Source organism: Heptranchias perlo, chromosome 26 (assembly GCF_035084215.1).
Source record: "Heptranchias perlo isolate sHepPer1 chromosome 26, sHepPer1.hap1, whole genome shotgun sequence".
Lineage (NCBI taxonomy): Eukaryota > Metazoa > Chordata > Chondrichthyes > Hexanchiformes > Hexanchidae > Heptranchias > Heptranchias perlo.
This window is the reverse complement of record NC_090350.1, coordinates 26152143-26173565: the sequence shown is the minus strand read 5'-3', so window position 1 is coordinate 26173565 and position 21423 is coordinate 26152143. Positions and strand designations below refer to the sequence as shown.

General features: G+C 38.4%; 1 protein-coding gene across 3 annotated transcripts in view; it reads right to left on the bottom strand.

Annotated features, from left to right (window-relative positions):
• Window positions 1-14014: 14014 nt before the first annotated feature.
• The window catches only part of maco1b (macoilin 1b), a 77820-nt gene continuing 70411 nt past the window's right edge, over window positions 14015-21423 (bottom strand). For all 3 annotated transcript variants that reach the window (XM_068006587.1, XM_068006586.1, XM_068006588.1), the window contains one exon: window positions 14015-19600. In XM_068006587.1, the coding sequence (XP_067862688.1) occupies window positions 19398-19600 (203 nt within the window). In that variant the 3' untranslated portion in view covers window positions 14015-19397. The remainder of the gene's footprint in view (window positions 19601-21423) is intronic.

Sequence of the window (21423 nt, the reverse complement as noted above, 5' to 3'; positions counted from 1 at the left end):
AAATGTCTCCATTCCTGTATACTTCTGCAGCCTCTTAGTGCTGCCATTATTGTTCCAATAGTTAGGGAGAATAAAGAAAGAACTTGTATTTAGACAGCACCTCAGGAGGTCCCAAAGTGCTTCGCAGCCAATGAATTATGTTTTGAAGTACAGTTGTTGTTTTGTAGGTAAATGTAGCAGCCAATTTGCACACAACAAAATCACAAGAACAGTAAGTGAGATAAATGACCTGTTTTTGGCAATGTTAGTTGAGGGATAAATGTTGCCTAGGACACTGCGAGACTTCTCCGGTTTTCTTCAAATAATGTTATGGATCCTTAATGTCCATCTGAACAGGCAGACATGGCCTCAGTTTAAAGTCTCATCCAAAAGATGGCACCCCCTACAATTCAGCCAATAACTTTAAATTAAAGTGCAGTAGTAAAGCTAGGGGACATGGGTTTAAAGTAACAAAAGACTGATATCAGGAATTTCTTTTTCACACACAGAGTGATCAAGATGCTGAATAAATATAGGTAATAAACCGGTCCTAGAAATTACAAGATGGTGAGTCTGACCTCCATCATGGGTAATATATTATATGATATCCTGAAGAAGGGTATTTTGAAACATCTGGGAGGACTATGAAGTCATCACGGCAAATCAGCATGGCTTGATCTCATTTGGAAACTCGTTAGATTTCTTTGAGGAGGTATCAGAACTTGCAGATATAAGGAACTCCATTGAAAAACTAGATTAAAAAACCCAAGGCGAATTGGGGAAAAATATCTGGAAAATTCCACTCCGGCCCCTGTAGGATATCAAAACTAGTCCAGATCACATACCTACCTCTTGTACGAAGTGATCTCTGCCCCGGCCAAAAACAGGTCCAGCTCTCTCTCGAAGTCATACAAAAAAAAAATCAGTATTCACTGCATGAGCTAGCAACCTGTTCCTCAGGTCCCTTATTCTTATGGGGAAAAAAGAAACAACCAACATCCAAACTAGTTTTGCCCCTACACAACTTGTAAGTGTGACCTCTGGTCCTCCCTAACCTATTCAGTTGAAATAATTAGTCTCCATAAACACAATCTAGCCCCTTCATTATTTTATAAACCTCGATCAAATCTACTTTTCTAAAGTATGCAGACCCAGGTCCTTGAGGCTATCTGGATAACTAAGATGTTCAATCTACATCCTTTCCAAAGCCTCAATATCCTTCACCATGCAAGACGACCAAAACTGGACACAGTATTCAAACAGAGGCCTAACCAAGGTCTTGTGCAAGGAGAAAATTGTATGCTTTGTTTTATAGTGAACGGTCCTACGATTACAACCTATTCCCTATTCGCTTTAGCCATAGCTGCACAGCCTTGATCATGAACCTTTAGAGAGAGAGATACATGGAAACACCTAGATCACTATCACCACTGACTTTAATTCTTCTCCCTGTATGTTTAGCAGTTGACCCTCCCACGTGCATAAGTTAATCAATCGCCAAATTGCACATCTAGATCTGCTTGTAGTAATTGAACATCCTCTACTGTCCCCTGTCTCTCACAGCCTTTTTCTGCCTGCCTGTCTGTACAGGGTCCTGCTTCCAAAAGTCTGACTGTCTTTCTTAGTGTCCATGTTCAATAAAACTTTTCTATCCAAAAACCTGTCCCTCTCAGACCAACAGCGATCAAAGGATTTTCCAGCACAATGATTATGGCTGTCTGTCTGAATATCCAAGAACAACTTGTATTTACATAGTGCCTTTAACATAGTAAAATATCTCAAAGTGCATCACAGAGGCATAATCAAAAACATGGCTACAAAGCCAAAAGGAAATATGGGGGGCTGGGTGGGGGGGGGGGGGGGAAGATGACCAAAAATTTGGTAAAGAAGTGGGTTTTAAGGAGAATCTTAAAGGAGGTGAGGGAAGTGGAGAGATAGATGGGTAGAGCGAGGGAACTCCAGACCATGGGATCTATGTAGGTGAGCGATGGGAGGAGAGTGGGACTTAGCCTGGGATAGGATATGAGCAAAGTTTTGGATGAGCTTAAGTTTATGGAGGGTGGAGGATGGGAGGCCAGCTAGAGGAGCATTGGAATAGTTGAGTCTGCAGGTCACAATGGCATGGATGTGGGTTTCATTGGTAGATGAGCTGAGGCAGAGGCAGAGTCAGGCGTTATTATGGAGGTGGAAATAAGTAGTAATTGTGATGGAGAACACATGGGGGTCAGAAGTTCAGCTGAGGGTCAAATAGGATGCTGACAGTTGGAGACAACCTGATTCAGCCAGTGACTGTGGCTGATAGTAGGATGGAGTCAGTGGCAAGGGTATGGAGTTTATGCTGGGTGCTAATCAGTCTTCCCAATGTTTAGCTGGAGTAAATTGCAGCTCATTGATGACTGGATGTAGGACAGACAAGCAATTTGACAGTATATAGGTAGTGGAGGGGTCGAGACAGGTGGTGGCGAGGTAGAGCTGGGCATGCATGTATAAGAGGACTCCAGGCCTGCAGATGATGTTGCCAAGGTGCAGCATGTAAATGAGGGAAAGGAAATCCAAACTAATGAATTGCTTATCAAATTAACCATCTTTTCTCTAGGTGCTTTCTTAAAAAAAAACTTGAGAATACACATTGCATTTAAAACTATTTAAAGTAAATCTTTTTCCAAACTCTTTCAATGGAAAATTGGTCAAAAATTCCAGAAATGTGACACAACCTAGATGCTAAACATATGGCACACTGCTGTTTTGGTTATCTGAAGCCACATTTTTATATTTTCCCCTCCCCCCTTAAATTGACTTACATAATCAGTCTCTTGGTATCCAGTGTAGCTTACTTGCAAAATTGCATCAGTTGTAATCTTGGAACTAATCCAAATTCACAGCTTCCTCTATTGCACAAGACATTTCAGGCAAGTCTTGAAGGTTATAAACCACCCTCAATATCATTGTTGGGAAATAAGTGAACTAGTTTCATTATTGAAATATTTCATTCAAACTACACAAAAGGTACACCTTGGGACATTTTTCATATTAATTTGACTCGCTCCATGTCCTGATGTTTTGAACTTAAACAAAAAAATTCCCTTGCAGTTTACTAGTATTTTCCATCTTCCACTGTGTTGCATTGCCTGCAGTTTTTCAGCAAATGAGCTTCAATGTTATTGGCGGGCTATTGTTGTTCTTTTCTTCTCCCCACCAATTTTTTCTTTTCTTCCTCTTTTAAAGGCAGCAGCTAATGGTATGGTTCTACAGGCATTTGGAGAGGCAGGGACTGATTAGGAACAGTCAGCATGGTTTTGTGAGAGGAAAATCATGTCTCACGAATTTGATTGAGTTTTTTGAAGGGGTAACCAAGAAGATAGATGAGGGCTGTGCAGTAGACGTGGTCTACATGGACTTCAGCAAAGCCTTTGACAAGGTACCGCATGGTAGGTTGTTACATAAGGTTAAATCTCACGGGATCCAAGGTGAGGTAGCCAATTGGATACAAAATTGGATTGACGACAGAAGACAGAGGGTGGTTGTAGAGGGTTGTTTTTCAAACTGGAGGCCTGTGACCAGCGGTGTGCCTCAGGGATCGGTGCTGTGTCCGCTGATATTTGTTATTTATATTAATGATATGGATGAGAATTTAGGAGGCATGGTTAGTAAGTTTGCAGATGACACCAAGATTGGTGGCATTGTGGACAGTGAAGAAGGTTATCTAGGATTGCAACGGGATCTTGATAAATTGGGCCAGTGGGCCGATGAATGGCAGATGGAGTTTAATTTAGATAAATGTGAGGTGATGCATTTTGGTAGATCGAATTGGGCCAGGACCTACTCTGTTAATGGTAGGGCGTTGGGGAGAGTTATAGAACAAAGAGATCTAGGAGTACAGGTTCATAGCTCCTTGAAAGTGGAGTCACAGGTGGATAGGGTGGTGAAGAAGGCATTCAGCATGCTTGGTTTCATTGGTCAGAACATTGAATACAGGAGTTGGGATGTCTTGTTGAAGTTGTACAAGACATTAGTAAGGCCACACTTGGAATACTGTGTACAGTTCTGGTCACCCTATTATAGAAAGGATATTATTAAGCTAGAAAGAGTGCAGAAAAGATTTACTGGGATGCTACCGGGACTTGATGGTTTGACTTATAGGGAGAGGTTGGATAGACTGAGACTTTTTTCCCTGGAGAGTAGGAGGTTAAGGGGTGATCTTATAGAAGTCTATAAAATAATGAGGGGCATAGATAAGGTAGATAGTCAAAATCTTTTCCCAAAGGTAGGGGAGTCTATAACAAGGGGGCATAGATTTAAGGTGAGAGGGGAGAGATACAAAAGGGTCCAGAGGGGCAATTTTTTCACTCAAAGGGTGGTGAGTGTCTGGAACGAGCTGCCGGAGGCAGTAGTAGAGGTGGGTACAATTTTGTCTTTTAAAAAGCATTTGGACAGTTACATGGGTAAGATGGGTATAGAGGGATATGGGCCAAGTGCAGGCAATTGGGTCTAGCTTAGTGGTATAAACTGGGCGACATGGACATGTTGGGCCGAAGGACCTGTTTCCATGTTGTAAACTTCTATGATTCTATAGGGACCTAAGCCCTGATACCTTGCCCAAACAAACAGCCATTCTTCGGGCACATTCTAGATGGTGATTGGCAGGTCCTCCAACCATGCGTGAACATCACAGCTGTTCTTGAAAACAGTTAGGAGCAGGAATCCAATTCAGTTTTTCCTCCCCTTAGTTGAGTAAGAGGCCAGTTGCAGTGCCCACCACCATCGTGGCTGAGATGAACTAATTCCACAGAGATGAGGGTTTGAATGTGGTCTGCATGTGGATTAAACAAAGGACATTCATACTCTGCATAATAATAGTAGCACATCAAATCATACTTTTACCCATTGAACCATCAAGGACAAATCAAAATTAAACAAAATGAGCTCAGTTGTGTATTGACATTTCTACATTCTGTACAAAAGAGAACAGAGAACTTATTGATCCAATTCTTGTTATCAACTGAGGTATAATCCTTGAAAGAAGGTATCCTGTGTCCAATTTTATATCAAAGTATTTAATGGAATTGGCATTTAACATTACATCAAGAACTGAGGAAAATATATTTAAAGGCACTGAAATGTTTGTTTTGAGTAAGCAATAGACTTACTTACACAACAAGTTTTCTTCCATAGAGAAACTTGTAGTGTAAATGCTGCACTCTCTCCAGCTGTGGATTTAGCACTCCAATAACTTCAGTGTCATCAGTGCAAGGGATAAAAAACTGGCCCTTTAGAACAGGCCCTTTGTCACACTGCTAATGGACTGATCCTGAAGCACCATCGATGACACTGCTGGAGATGTCCGGGATCTAGATCTTCCTGCTCTGCGGAGGGAAAACAGCAGAGATAGGGTGGGGATGGGGAATTTCCATTTGTATTGGTGCGATTGACAATTACCTTAATTTAGCTCGGAAATCACCAATATCAACAACTGTGTGGACAGACAGAAAGTTGAATAGAACTGATTAACATAGTTTGAAACTCCCAGAGGGGGAATACAAAATTATAGAGTTAAATTGGCTGGTTTAATATACAGCCTATGTGCTACTTGTGTTAATATGTTAAAAAGGTAAACCTGCCACACCCCCCCCCCCCCCCCCAGATCACTAATTTTAATGGTACAATTTGGTATCTCTGGGTATATGAAATTTGGTTACTTTTTTGTAGGGGGTAATCTCAGGTAAGGTACAAGAATTGATGTGTGTTCCTGTCAGATTGAAAAGGGATGATGCGTGAAGAGGTAAAATCTGTATAGTTTTTAGCCAGCACTATAGAAACAGTGTTAGTGATAGCTAAATGCCAAAAAAAAGGCTCAAGGATAAGTCAAATCCCATACTGGAGCTACAGACCTAACAGGGCATCCAATTATGATTCCTATAATCCATCATCAAAGTCAAAGTAAGTTGTGAGGAGGACACAAAAAGTCTGCAAAGGGATATAGACAGATTAAGTGAGTGGGCAGGAAGGTGGCAGATGGAGTATAATGTGGGGAAATGTGAGGTTATTCACTTTGGTAGAAAGAATAGAAAAACAGAATATTTTTTAAATGGTGAGAAACTATTAAATGTTGGTGTTCAGAAAGACTAAGGTGTCCTTGTACAAAAAATACAAGTTAGTAGGTATGCAGGTACAGCAGGCAATTAGGAAAGCAAACGGCATGTTGACCTTTATTGCAAGGGGTTTGGAGAATAAGACTAAGGAAGTCTTTCTACAGTTGTACAGGGCTTTAGTGAGACCTCACCTGGAGTACTGAGTGCAGTTTTGGTCTCCTTACCTAAGGAAGGATATACTTGCCTTGGAGGCAGTGCAATGAAGGTTCTCCGGGTTGATTCCTGGGATGAGAGGGTTGTCCTATGAAGAGTGTTTGAGTAGAATGTGCCTATACTGTCTGGAGTTTAGAAGAATGAGAGGTGATCTCATTGAAACATAAGACTCTGAGGGGGCTTGACAGGGCAGATGCTGAGAGATTGTTTCCCCTGGCTAGAGAGTCTAGAACTAGGGAGCATCATCGCAGGATAAAAGGGGTGACCTTTCAAGACTGAGATGAGGAGGAATTTCTTCATGCAGAACGTTATGAATCTTTGGAATTCTCTACCCTAAAGGACTGTGGATGCGGAGTCATTGAATATATTTAAGGCTGTTTTGGATAGATTTTTGGACTCTAGGAGACTCAAGGGATATGGGGATTGGGCAGGAAAGTGGACTTGAGGTTGAAGATCAGCCATAATCTGATTGAATGGCGCAGCAGGCTCAAGGGGCTATACGGCCTACTCCTGCTCCTAATGTTCTTATCAAACAGAGGTATTTCCTAACAACTTCACTCTGGATGTATACAGCTTCTGCATGGTCACAGATAGACTTGGGTTTTAGACAAGAACTAGACCATTGGCAGAATGGAACAAAAGCATTGGCTATCTTGTTCCCTATCCACATCTGGAATGATACCAAACTGTCTTCATTGACATTCAGCCCCTTGGCCAGATTGAACTATGCAGAGGTAAACAAGTGGTAATAATTCTGAGAATCTAGTAGATTAGGAATCCTTAAAAATAAAGCTAGTCGCCATTGGCAACATTCATGCTTTAAAAAAACCCACATATGCGCAGTGATGGCATCAAAACAGTGCTACAGTATTCCAAGGCAAAAATCCCATGTCTTGCCTTTGGACTCGAGACAGTGCAAGGCCTGCACACCACTGTACTGGATAGGGATAGGGATAGCAGGTACCATACCAGGACAGTTATCAACACTCAAGTTAAAGCTCTGTGTTTAAGCTAGAAACACCTGAGCTGCTCCAGCTGCTGCACAACTTTCTATAATTGATTGCAACAGTGCATTTTCAGTTGTGGCAAAAAAAACAGCTCAATTCTGAAATATTATGGTGCATACCTCTCAATACATAAGAACATAAGAAATAGGAGCAGGAGGCAGCCAAACAGCCCCTCTAGCCTGCTCTGCCATTCAATAAGATCATGGCTGAACTTCTACCTCAACTCCACTTTCCTGCCCTATCCCCATATCCCTTGATTCCCTAGTGTCCAAAAATCTATCGATCTCACTCTTGAATATACTCAATGACTGACCATCCACAGTCCTCTGGGGTAGGGAATTCCAAAAAGATTCACAATCCTCCGTGAAGAAATTTTTCCTCATCTTGAGACTATGACCCCTAGTTTTGGACTCTCCAGGTAGAGGAAACAGCATCACGGCATCTACCCTGTCAAGCCCCCTTCTAATCTTATATGTTTCAATGAGATCACCTCTCATTCTTCTAAACTCTGGAGAAAAAGGCCCATTCTACTCAACCTCGCCTCATAGGACAACACTCATCCCAGGAATCAATCTTGTGAACCCCCATTGTATCCCCTTCCTAGGCAAGGAGACCAAAACTGTACACAATACTCCAGCTGTGGTCTCACTTGGACACATTTATAAGGATTGTATTGTCTAGTATTTGTGTGTCAGGAAAGAAAGACTCATCCCTTTGCCCAGGGTAGAGCTCAATCTAGATTCTTGAAAGAAAACTATTGAACAACTATATACAGCATGGTTACAGTTCCAAAGGTCTTTTTTCAATTTGAAACTCAGTACATTAACTGGTAATCCCCTTTTATACTATTGGCTCTTCAGAAATCATATGCAATTTGAATCAAGTTGATGGAAGGCTACTCATTCAATTCATATCCCAGGTGTTTTTCAAATCCTAGGTCACTGCACACAAGTTTTCAATTCTTGCAAAACAGGGCAGTAAATTTACACCAGCATGATGCGTATCACTAGCTTTGTAGCAATTTTGCATGAAGGTGTTTCAACTCCAGCCATGGTCATGATAAATAACTGTTTAGACTTTACCCAGAAAACATTTTAACTGCCGTTATTAAATGAGATTTACAAATCAAAAATAAATTTACAGATTGTCTATTCATACATTTTGAGCTTAATTACAAATTTTAGACACAGTATCAACATTTATTTAATTAAAAGTTCAGTTCTACATTAAGTGTATTCAAAATGACTTGCTTTTAGCAAATTTTAAATTTCCCATGTGTACACATTTGATAACTCATGACTAGTTGATGTTAATTAAAATATTCAAACAATGCTTGATCTTGCATTGTAGCCTAAAAATCTTGCTTGCAACATACAACTGCAACTTCATTTTTAAATATACAATTTGCCCTTCTCCCTAGCCCTCCTAATCATCTTCATCTCTTGAAGGCACTGATTTATATTGGAGCACTTTGCCCATGAGATTATTCTTCATGTATGAATTTGAACAGCAATTATCAGCAGGCCATTCAACCAGTGGGCATCATAATCAAGTCTGATGCTATCATCAGCCATGTACACACACACACACACACACACACACACAATTTTCCAGCAGGAATCAGGAATGGGAATCCTGGCTAATTTTTCCTCACAGCAAAGAACAGGGGAGCTTCCTGATCAGTATGCCAGCAATGCAAGATGCTTCTATAAAGTGCAACATTAAGTGTTATTCTGTACCCTACATAACCATTTGCAACTCAAGATAATTTGGGAATTTCATATTTTTCAACAAAGAGCCCTAACTTTAACCTTCCCATAATCTAACAGGAAACATTTTTTCACCAATAAATGCAGTTCCTAGAGTATCAATTGTGAATAATATTCAATGGTGAATAGAACTTTAGGTTATCCAGTTTCCAAGCGGTGCTTAAAACAATAGGCTATTCATTACACTCTAAATTCCATGGCCTAACTCTCACCACATTATAAAGCAAAATTCAGTGTATTTAAAGCAATAGCTGATCTTTAAAACTATATGATCTTGTGACTGTAATCAAATAAATCATCATTTCTCTGCCAAGCACTTTTACTCAACAAAACAATAGGTTTAAATATTAAAAGCAAAATACTGCAAATGCTGGAAATCTGACGTTCTGACACAAGGTCTTCGACCTGAAACGTTAACTCTTTCTTTCTCCACAGATGCTGCCTGACTTGCTGAGCTTCTCCAGCATTCTCAGGTTTGAGTATTAGTACATTTTAAGGAATGTTTGCCAAACCTTTCTTTTTGTTTACAAAGAATGTTATAAATTGCTTTACACTACATGTGGTGGCATCATGGCAAAGAAAAAGCATTGCACTTTTGGCTCCGTTACCATCCCAAACAAAAAAAAGTTTTGCTTAACAGTTTTTATTGAAGTCAGTGCTCCTTAAATTATTACTGGAATTTTCTTTTACATATATATGAGGTTATAACTCAAAGAATTTCCACTATGTATCAAGATTAATGATGATCCAAAACCAGAAAATGACATGGGGCTTTTCTAGGGATACCCGTCCCTTTAAAAAGACAATGTGACTTACTTCATTTCCCTTTCCCTGAATTCTATACACCATTCACATCTGATCTTTAGATTTTTAATTTTTGGTCAATGGAAGTCAAATTAACATAGCTCCAAAACAAATATGAGAGGAATCCACTTTTTGAAAAAAAATTACTTCTCTCATATCTAGTTTTTTTTTTGCTGCCTGTGGACAAGCTTTAGGAAAAAACAACTATTTGCATTCAGTGCAGCTGCCATCATTCTTCAAACGAAGGTTATACCATGTATTAGGATAAGATCTCCAAACTACCCAGTAACTGATTAGAATGCCTGTGCCGTTAACGGCCCAGAATTTGCTGTCAAAATAACAGTGAGGCTAACGGCATTATTTATGCGCCAAACGCACAGCAACTTTAGGAGAGTGAAAATCCGGAAGTTGCTGTCCATGATGTGCTGCTCCGCCATTAGCTTTGCGAAAACGGCACCTCGCTGTCTGACTCACCATTCAAATGCATTGAAAGGTGTGGAGTTCCTGTACTTGCATGATCGATACAAATTAAACTCTCCACTGAATGTTATAGCTTGTCCGTTTCAGTCCAAGTACCTTTTTTTTAAAAACAACATAAGTGATAATTACTGCCAAACAACCTCTCTGGCACTGAAAATTAACTATTACAAGTATGGAGTCTCATTCCTTCAAGTTTTAATTATTGTTGGATTTTTAAAAAATTTAAAATCCAATTAAAAAAAAACTTGTCTATTTTTTTCCTCCCTCTCTCAATTCAATCTTTCTTTCCCTCTCCATTTCTCTTTTTGTATCTGATTTGACATTGAATTCACGATCGTAACTTACACTTCAGTGTTCAGACTCCATGCTTTCATTTCACAATCCTTCAATCTGATTGGTTAAGGAGATACACAGTTGCTTGCCCTGTTCACACAGATCCCAGATGCCCAGTAGAGGGTGCCGTGCCATTTCAATCTCCCACTTCCAGCAATTTGCAGCGCAAAATTTCCTGGAAATTGAACGGGCAAGGGCAAGTCTAACTAATGGCAGGCACTGATCATTGACCAGCTACAGCAGATTCTGGGCCAATATATTTTGGACAAACCCGTCAGACCTTCCATGCATTACACTGTGCACAACACTAGATGGCAACCTTCACCCTCTCAACTAATGGAGGCAATTAAAGCTTATCCCTCAGCATAGAAGACTCTTCCAATCAACTTGCTATTTTGTAAGCATGCATTTTAATTATGTTTCCTCAATTTTTTAATATAATTTAACACAACGGTGTATCTTCTCAATTTTTTTAAAAAATGTTCCTACTCTCCAGAAAGCAGTAGTTAATGCAACAGTATCCACCACAAGTGGACATTCTTCATACACAAGCCAAGGTAGCAAATACGTGGCACTTCTTTTTGACTTTTTGTTCGAGGTGGAGGGAGGGCAGTCATCACACTTCACCCAACATTCAGTGAATAGCAACTAGGAACAGGAACCCTAGCCTGGGGATACTGAAGTCCAGTGCTCCCACCACTGCATAGATCAAACCTAGGACCTGCCTGGTTGGCAAGGTTCAGTACCACACCACGTGATGCAATGTACTAGTATGGATGGAATAATGAAAACACAACTAAAACCTTTACTAAGAACTGTACACAAAATTACAGCTCATCCCTTGGTCCTTCCCCTTCTCAGCTAGTTCTTCCGAAACAATGGCAGTACAAAGTCCTGGTAGAATCTTGGGAAGAAAAATAAGGAAGTGTGCAATAGTCACCTCAAAAGTTTTACTTCACCTAATGCTCTTAATAATTGAGCCAGATCTACTACGCCCAAACAGGAACACTTATACACCTGATGTGAGTGAAGCAAAGTTGCATCCTTCTAGTAAAAGGTAATTAAAATTCACTATCCTAAATTTATTCAAGGTTTATGTAGCTCCAGATAGAACTAGTTGAGCTTGGCATGGCTAAAAACAAGACTGGAAGAGTCACATCGAGACAGTAAAGAGCTGAATTTTGTGAAAAAGAACTGGCATTCATACAGCACTTTATCACATCTCAGATCTCAAAAGTGCTTCACAAATAATTAAATTACTTGGCATTGACTGTTGTTATGGAGCCAAAATGCAAGTTTCCACAAGCAATAGTGAGATGAATGACCAGTTTTCTGGTGGTACTGGTTAAGAGAGAAATGGTCAGGATACAAGAACTCTCTGCTCTATGAATAGTGCCAAGGGAACTTCAAAGTCTACCTCAACCACAATTTTAACAATGTAATCCAAAGGGAACAGTTCCCAACAATGCAGCATTACCAGTACTGCACGGGAATGTCAGCTTGAATTTGTGCTCAAGTTTTGGAGTGAAGCTTGAACTTATAACTTTCTAACTCAAGAATACTACCAACTAAGCCAACCTAATACCTATGGAGACAGTTACACCTGAATTTAGGGTAGCTCTTTACCACAGGACCTGGGTGCCATCTGTAAAGTGCTTTCAGGACAACCCACCATTGAACCCAACTTAATTAAATCGTACCATCTCTGCACCTGCACAGCTTACAACATGGAGGCTTATAAGACATGGGCTAGTATTTTCTCAAACTGCTGTTAAGAAAAGTTTACCAGGAACTAAAGGGTTCAGCTATCATTTCAAAAACTTTTTGGACAAAAGATGATCCAAGGTGCAATTTTGCTTCCAGCACAAAAAGGCTTTGGTTTCCAGTATCGATGTAAAGCTCTTTGTGCAGGAAGGCTGCCCTCAGAATGGCCCAACTACTGTTTATGATATTTACTTGGATGGTCACATCTGGAACTTATTCAGATTCACTGGAAGCCTCCGCAACCAGAACCTGGGGCTGTTTTTTGACTGTTTGTCCATTACTGTGCATTTAACTCGTTTAAACAAGAACGTCTACTGAGCCAGCAAAAATGTTGACCTTTGAAATGAAGGATATACTGGTTATTGATGAACCCCACCAACTAAACATCAGTGATCTCAACCCACTGGTCTGAAAACTAAATAGTTCTGCTACTTGGTCAAGCTTGACATTGGTAAATGTCTTCTGGTCCATTCGCCATTTAACATTTTTGTCCACTTCTCTAAACACTGATCCACAGCAAATCATCATCCTGCTAATTGGAGGGGAGGCAGCTTTGGAAACTATTTTTCAATTCCGTAGATTGTCAATTTGATAACTGCTCTTAGTATGTGATTTATGATTTATGTACAAGATTTTTTTCTAAAGTCAAACCTCAAAATGATTTCCCTAACCGCAGCAAAAGCTCCCTCATTAAGTCAGAACATTTGAGGACTGTGGACTATGGAGTCAGTCCCAAAAATTTCTAATGATGCAAAGGTTTATCAATATATTTTAGTAGGTACCACAGAATTTCATTTTCTGAAGCTTTAAGAATAGATCCAGTCAGATATATTGATCTATGCTTAGTAAAGAGTACTGGCACAAGAATCCAACAATTCAATATGGTATACATGACCATATTTATTTTTGTTAAGCTGTAAGAAAAACTAGCTTGTGTAAGTGCTATTTGCTGGCACACACCAATTTGTGTACAATTTTCCAGGTATTATAAAAATGGCTATCAAAAGCAGGCTCAACAAAAAAAAAAGGAATGTATACAAGAAAAAATGTTCTCGTTACTTATGAAACAAGATACTGTGGTTAAGACATGCTGACTGAGGCATTTATGCTTGAGTAATGCAAGATTGCAATTTAGGTCAAAATTTAAACTTGGTTGGAACACAAAATACAGATAAATGTTTTGTAAATGAATGCTAAGTGAATATGACATGTAGGGTGATAATTGGCAGGTCTATTAGCATAATTATTTTATAGTCTGATTTACTTTCATCAAGAATTAATCAGCATTCAGAAGAGTAACTCTTACCCAAAGATGCAAACTGGATACTCTCCTGTTATCTAACACTGATTATTCACTGTGCTGCGGATAAGTTTTTTCAAAAAGTCACTATGTTGTTTTTCGTCAACTCGGAGTGTCCAACGTAAAACAGTCACCCCAATTTCCTGATTTGGATAGCATTTATAGTGTCATCTGAACCTCTTAATTGTGTAGCTATTTTGCATTTAACTTGCAGCTATTAGTATGAATGTACTCAGACATGCATTTCGTAATTAATGAAACACAGCAGAATCTATCTGCAAGAAAAACGTTTATTCCTTGTAAATCCCACAGAAAGAGAATGCAGCCAAGACCAGTTATATAAAGAAAAGTGCCAAAGTGGCAACAAGAGGAGGCGGGGTTGTTGTTAATTTCAACACAAAAAAAAGTCAGTGACAATATTCCATGTTCTGCACAAAGCTCAAAGAATCCATGAGACAATTTTCTGCAACACTTTTATGGTGACAATTACACAAGGTGATTCAAAAATCCAAAATGACAGCCAAAACCACACACATTTGGCTGAAGCTAATATTCTGTCAAAAGAAAATGAATTAAACGTATCAATTTTTGCTGGTTGCAACAGAGTTCTGTCCTTAAGAACCCAATTTGCCGTTTAAACAGGGTCTTCATTTTGAACCAAGGGACATACAGCAAACACAATATCTTTTGAAAAATAAATCTGGAAATTGCTAATCCACTCGGAGTCTACTGCAAGCATACAAAGTGTTCTTATTACAGCCCAGGATTCAAAATAAGTATTTGAGTCCTTGAGAGGAATGGAAAAAAGAGTGAAATTAGGACCACAAGATTCACTGCATACTTTTGTAGACTTCAAATCTTTTAAAACATAGTGTTGCTACTAGATTACCGTACAAAACTATATATTCAATTTTCCAAGGTTATAAAAGGCAACATATCTGTAAAGATGGACAAGAACTAAGTTAAAAAGTTAGCTCCTGACTAGAAGACACACTTTAACGATTTTATTTGAACCACTTAATTATGTCTTGTGATGTGGCTGATATTGTTTGAGGTTTTTTTTGGATTAGATTAGGACTGTAACACAATATAATCAATACTCAATATTATAGAACACTTAAAATCTCAAATGCTACTGCTTGTGTCAATATAAATGGGTCTCATTGTAACTTACCAAGGCCGATCATCATTTCATAGGGATGGGTGAGTACTTACTTCCCATGTTTGTGGTTATGAGTTTGGAATTCCATGACAGCTTGATACATGAACATGTCAGTCACAATTGAACAGTCTTCTCTGTGGCACTACATGGGTATACTTTACGTTTACAGGGGGAGAAATCTGTAAGACATTGACCACTGAACTACAGCAAGTTGCATCTTTTTGATAAATCGAGGAACAGAATTGGAATCAAAGTTAGAGCTTTCCTAACCACATAGGCATAGTGAGAGAGGGACTCGATTTACTGATTGCCCAGTATATTACTATGCAACGTTGCAAGTCCCAAATTATTATGATCCTGCAGCCGATTACTAAAGAGTTATCTAAGAGTAATGTTGAACCTCAGTATGCAAAACAATCTGTTCCACATTTTTATTTTGGTGTAGGATGCTTCGACTGTAGATGATTGAAAATGGGTGAAAAATTCCCTTGGACAGAAATCCTACGGGTTTAGGTTTGGGCCGCCAAAAAGCACGTCACTGAATGATTGAGGAAAAATGCAGTTCAAAAATAATACATTTTGTATCATTACAGCACTCAATCATTGCTACACAATACTGATAGCACATCTGCATAGTGCACAAAGGGAAGAAATTATGAAATTTATAAATAGTTTGTACCCCTCAATTTTTTCCTTCTTATACCAGTATTACTGACAAAATATGCATTTCCAGTAGAGATTTCAATTTATTTCTATTTTTTAGATATTAAGTGACTTCAAATTTCAAGTGGTTTTTTCTCTGTACTGCTCAAAAAACCACCCTGACGCTCATGACGCCACTACATTGTAGGACAGGGAACAAAGTCAACATACTTTTTAAATCAATTACAAATCATACATTGTTCTGTGATATGCAAGCAGCATCAAGTAACTACAGAAAGCTTTCATTTGACAAAACAAAGTGCTTCAAAATTTTTTTTAAAAAGATTTTTAGTGGGGATTTAAGCGAAATTCTGGTTTCTCAGCACACTTGGTTGAGATCTGCCATATTCTCACTTGCCCTCACAAACAGTTTCATCAAATTGTGTATTCAATATTGGAAGGGGTAGTGAACTGGAGAAAGCAGCTGTTCGAGTTGGTCATGTCTTCCAGAAGTACATGTCTTGTTGGACAGTCAAAGAAACAGAGTCAACCATACAGAACTCTGGTGCAAAACATCAGAGGCTTTTTCTGGTGTCTGCTGAGTGCAGAAGGTGCAAGATGCATTAAGTGAACACTTGTATCATCCAAGATCATTCTCCTTCATACAACTACCCAAGAATTATTCACTTTAAGCACCTTCTATTCACTATGAAATGACTGTAACCATTTCAAAATTAAAAAAAAACACATTTTGTGCACTTTAGCAGCATCTTTCTCTCAACACTTTTTTAAAAAAAAGCCTTTCTTGGCACAATAAAAATGGATTACAATTTTGAGCTATTAAGAGGAACTTAAATTAAATCAGATGTCTAAGTACAACAGAAAAACAATTTTAAAACAAAGCATTCACTGGCAAATCCACGGCCTGTTTTATAAATTATTTTCCTTTGTACAAAATAGATTTCCCCTTCTCTTATTTCACTCGTAAAAATCACATTCTGGTATACTGTTAAGGTAATGACAATGCAGATGCCTCATGGAAAGAAAACCACTAGGCATTTAGCTCTTGAGAACTTGAACTGGATCGCTGTACCAGGTCTGGCTATACATTAGAAATGTACCTTTCTTAAGGATAAATTTACATATCAAGTGGTCTGTATATTGTCCTCTCTACCAAGTTTTGCAGAGTATAATAAATATCCAATAGAAAATAGACCGCTTTGAAACTAAAAAAGGTCTTTAATTATCAAAGGTTTTAAATAATGCCTGTCCTTATCTGTGATGAATAGTGATCATTTATACCATCCCTCCTGGGTGGATCTAGTACAGTCCAATTTGCGGTAGACTCCAATATATTTGAATAGAAAGTAAGTAAGGGTTCAAATAAATGCTCCTTAACAGAACTGCAAAGTGGTAAATAAAAAAGACAATATCCAACAACTCTGTTGCTGACCTGTGCAAAACATACAAAAAATTCTAATACTTTTTTTTTTAAAAAAAGAGGCAATGATGTCAAGCATATGAGAAGATATCTTTGTCAATAACTTAAGGTTGCATAAAGCATAACACTTTAGTTTCAAATATGTGTCAAGAAGTCTTCACTGGAGATAGACTTGAAAGTCTGACTTGAACCCCTGAATATGACAAAGGAAAAGAATGAGTGCATTATTGAGAATGTGGTTTCCTCTGGATACAAATTTTGAAGGCACTATGATCACTACTATTTTGAAACAGATCCCAAAAATGATTTACTCTTAATCACGAGGCTTTGTTACAAGTTGTCGTCCATTGAAGCCTGCAACAATGCTTCAAGCTCCGTTTGGTCCTATAGTATAGGGAAGTTTAGCCTTAGATGGTAACATGAAATTTTCTAGAATACTTGAAAAGCTTTCATTAAAACCGAACTTTGTTGTTAATATGATAGAGACATCACAGTAGATTATCCATGGTATAACAGAAGTACTCAGGCGTTCAAGAACAGTAACTTTTAAAAAAAAAAGTAATTTTGTATTACTTTAACTAATCAGTTATTCACTAATGTACACCTTAATGATTAGTCCCTGTAAGAAGGAAATGGGACCTTTGAGATTACATTTGTTTTCTTCACTGTTTTCCAGTAAAATTTAATCATGTGACCGCCTTCCCCCCACCCTTTGGTTATGCCATTAACCAGTTAACTGCCAAGGCTTGATGCAGGTTTTATAAATCACTATATACCTGGCATACCAGAGTATGACATCTCTAAAGTCAAAACAAAATTCTGCATGTTTTATATGTGGGAAATTTTAGCTAAATCAGTTGTGTGAAATGATCAAGTAACCTTTCAAATTGTCCAGCTACACGAGTGAAGTAATAGATCCCTACAAAATGGTATAAATGTATTTATAATCCATTTTACCCAAGTCCTTTTTGGGAAAAAAGGACACACTCTCAGTAGTCAGCTATTCATTATAAGAAAACACCTGACAGTCAAAGGTGACATTGCTCCAATCCATACACCCAAACCACTCCACTCATTTTCAACTACTATTTACTTGTACTTGGCTATTTGACATCTCGTCCTGGATTTTTCCATGAGTAGTGGTGGTCTGATGAGTTTTTCCTACGGTAATGTTAATATTTGTCTCGAGAGCATACTGATTGGCAAATCATCGACTACAAACTTAATCTCACGCAAGAGTGTGCATTTGGGTGGACAAGAGCTGGGGGAAGGGGAGAAACCATAACTTACTAGTATTGCAGATGTGAAAGTTGCACAGCCTCCTCCTCACACAGATAAATTCAGTTTCCAATAACTTATTGTTGAGTGTTTGGTTTATGTTACCAGTGTAATATAAAATATATTGTCAATTTTAAATTCAAGTCAATTATAAATGAAGGGGCAGTGATACTCCTCAGTACTTTATTGGAAAAGGCTTTCATCTCTCTCGATGTGTTTCGCCGCCATTTTGGATATCCTCTAATTGAAGATAGGAACTAAAAGTTAGATACAACTAGTCCCAAATCACCAACTAAATTAGCAGACAGAGCCGATTAAATTTTCTATTTCCATGCCTAATTGGCACTGCATATATTCCAAACACATGAGCTAAGTACACCCCCTCCCCATTTTAATTCTGCAGCCTTCTTCAATGTGGTTAATGTGGAACTGAAACAACTCTATTTCCAGCACAGTGACAATGTTAAAATGTATATGGATTTTTAAATACTTAACAGCACCAGTTAGGCTTAAAGCTAGAAATGTAAGTTAGCTCTGAAAGTTGCAGGGGCTGAGGCAAGTACAGTAAAATAGTCCAATTCACTGACTGATGCACATGAACTTATTGAGCAAATTTATTCGACGCTCTGAACTCCTACACTTGTGGTAGAACAGGTGGTTATGGTATTCGACAGATTAAATGGGCCATCAGTGAAAGAGCTAGTCAGCAACAATGATTCAAAATCAATCTAAAATTTATTGCCGAGTTTCCAACCCTGTCATTTTGCATGAGTGTGGGTTCGCAGATCTGTTTTTAAAAAAAAAAAATTCTCCAACAGGAAACCAAACGAAAAATAAAAGGCAGAAGAAAGAACGTAGGAGAAGTCACAATGCACTGACCAGACTTTCCAAAAAAAACTGCAAAGTTCTGGGAGGTTTTCTAAAAATTTACAGGAAAGGAAGAAGCCATCGGGCAGTTCTAGTCGACACCATGATGTCATTTTTTGTATTTTTGTTTTTTTTGACTACAACTAGTACGTACAGTCACACGTTACATTGTCATCTTGACTGCAGAACACTCTTGCATGATGTCACCACATCGATAAAGTCTGGGAAAGGATGGGGAAGTAGGAAGAGCGGGAGAAAGAGGCGCGCAGTCACTTCTTCATGGGCTGATAAACTGAGGCATTAGGATCAAGTCCTGAAGGGCTAGTCTCCACAAATTTGGAGGAATAATGTGGTGTCACAGGGCTCAGAGTGCTGGTTGCTGCGGTGTATGCAATGCTAGGCATTACAGCCATGACCTCAGCAATTTTCTGTTTCAACTCCTTGATCTCCTGATCCTTCTGAATGATTTGCCCTAGAAAAGATAACACATACACAATCAAGGTCAGAAAATACTCCAATCTCTGAAAATGTAAAGTTATATTGAACTCTAATGTGTCAATTCCAAGTATAACAGCTATTGGTTACTATGGAATTGCCCTTAACAAAAATTCTGAAATAGAATAAAGTAGAATCAAAACATATTTAGTTCAAAATCTAAGTATTTGCTAGCATCTGTAAATAAAAAAAATCATATGCATTTCATTTACAGAATGATAGGCAAAAAGTCACTGGCTAAAGAAATCTGGGCTTAAATTATTAAGCAATAACCAATCTACTAACCAACACTTATACTGAAATATTCCATTTTGCTGAGTAGAACATGAAACAGCAAACTGACACTGCACAGCCTCAAGGCCAGAACAGCAGGTGGCATACTTCATGGACTAGTTAGAAGAATTTCTGGCCTTTGATAGACACCAAACTGCCATTGTAAAACTACTAAATATTAGTGATGGAGGGGGCAGAAAGGATAGGAGAGCCAGATTATGGGGGAAAAAAAATAAGTATCATTCAAATAATATCACAAACTACAGAAGTGTTTAATATCTATGAGGAACAGATAAAAGGTGTTACAATAAATACTCGAGTGGAAAAGCTTTAAAAAAATTGAACGAAATAAAATCTCTTGCAGGCTCCTCTCTGGTTTCTCTCCTTTACACAGAATCTTTTCAGATACTTCATTAGATCCCCACAATTTCATCAAATACACAAGCAATTTAATTTTACACATGAAAATTTTAGGCGAGTACTATCATAGTCTATAATTTATTTAATGTAGGTGTGACGAGAGAGAGATTTCTTTATTGTATTTTATATGACTAAAATTAGATTGAATAAAAAAAAATTGTGCAACCAGCAGTATCACTAATGGAACCTCACTGCTTGTGTGACAGTGATGGACAATACACCTAACTGGCCAGATCTATCAGCATGTTCAAAGAGAAAGATCTGTCTGCAGGAGTGTTCTTTGTGCCTATGTATTTGTGCAGAAATAAAAATCATAAAAAAGTAGCTTGCTGACCAGAGCAATTTTCTTGAAATATCAACGTGCGAATTGACTGTGCCAGAAATGAATCTATACTCTGAATGCTGAGACATTAGAAAAACTCCATTACAAGTGTGAAATGCTATCTAAGGGAAACGATGGTTGCCAGATGTCAGCAAGGTTCAAGATCTGTTCAACTCTCTTAATTTGTTTATAACCTATAATTTAAAAGGACTTTCCATGGCATAAATCAAAGCCCAGGTCGTTCAACTTTACAGGTAGAAATACAATCTCCACAGATGAACCAAAGTTGTGCATCGTGAAAGTCAGGTGGAAGTCTTTCATCCAAGAGTTCTGTTGCTTACCAAATGGTTCTAAAAATGGTATTTTAACTCTTTATGGCTGATTCCAATTTTGTTTTTAAGTATTGTGCTGATTCAGGACCTTAATGTATCATTTGGCATCTGTGTTTTAATTAACCTGTAAATAAATGTGACAACTAGTTTTAGCCTACACACTAATTCTGGTAGTTTGCACCTTTCAAGAGAGAAATAGGAAAACGTGGTAGACATCACTGTGATCTCTAGTGCATCATATACTACAATTAGGCATAAATGTTGATTCTGGGCACACAATTCCATACATCCAGATTTCAGATTACAGGACACTTGGTCCAGCTATGGAAAATCACCCTTTTACTCGGAATATAAAAGCGTTGGTGGAAAGCATGAACTGCAGCAGTAAGCTGTTATGAATCTTCACCACACATGCTCTCCAACTACCAATGTATCTGTAACCTGCCCTTCTTC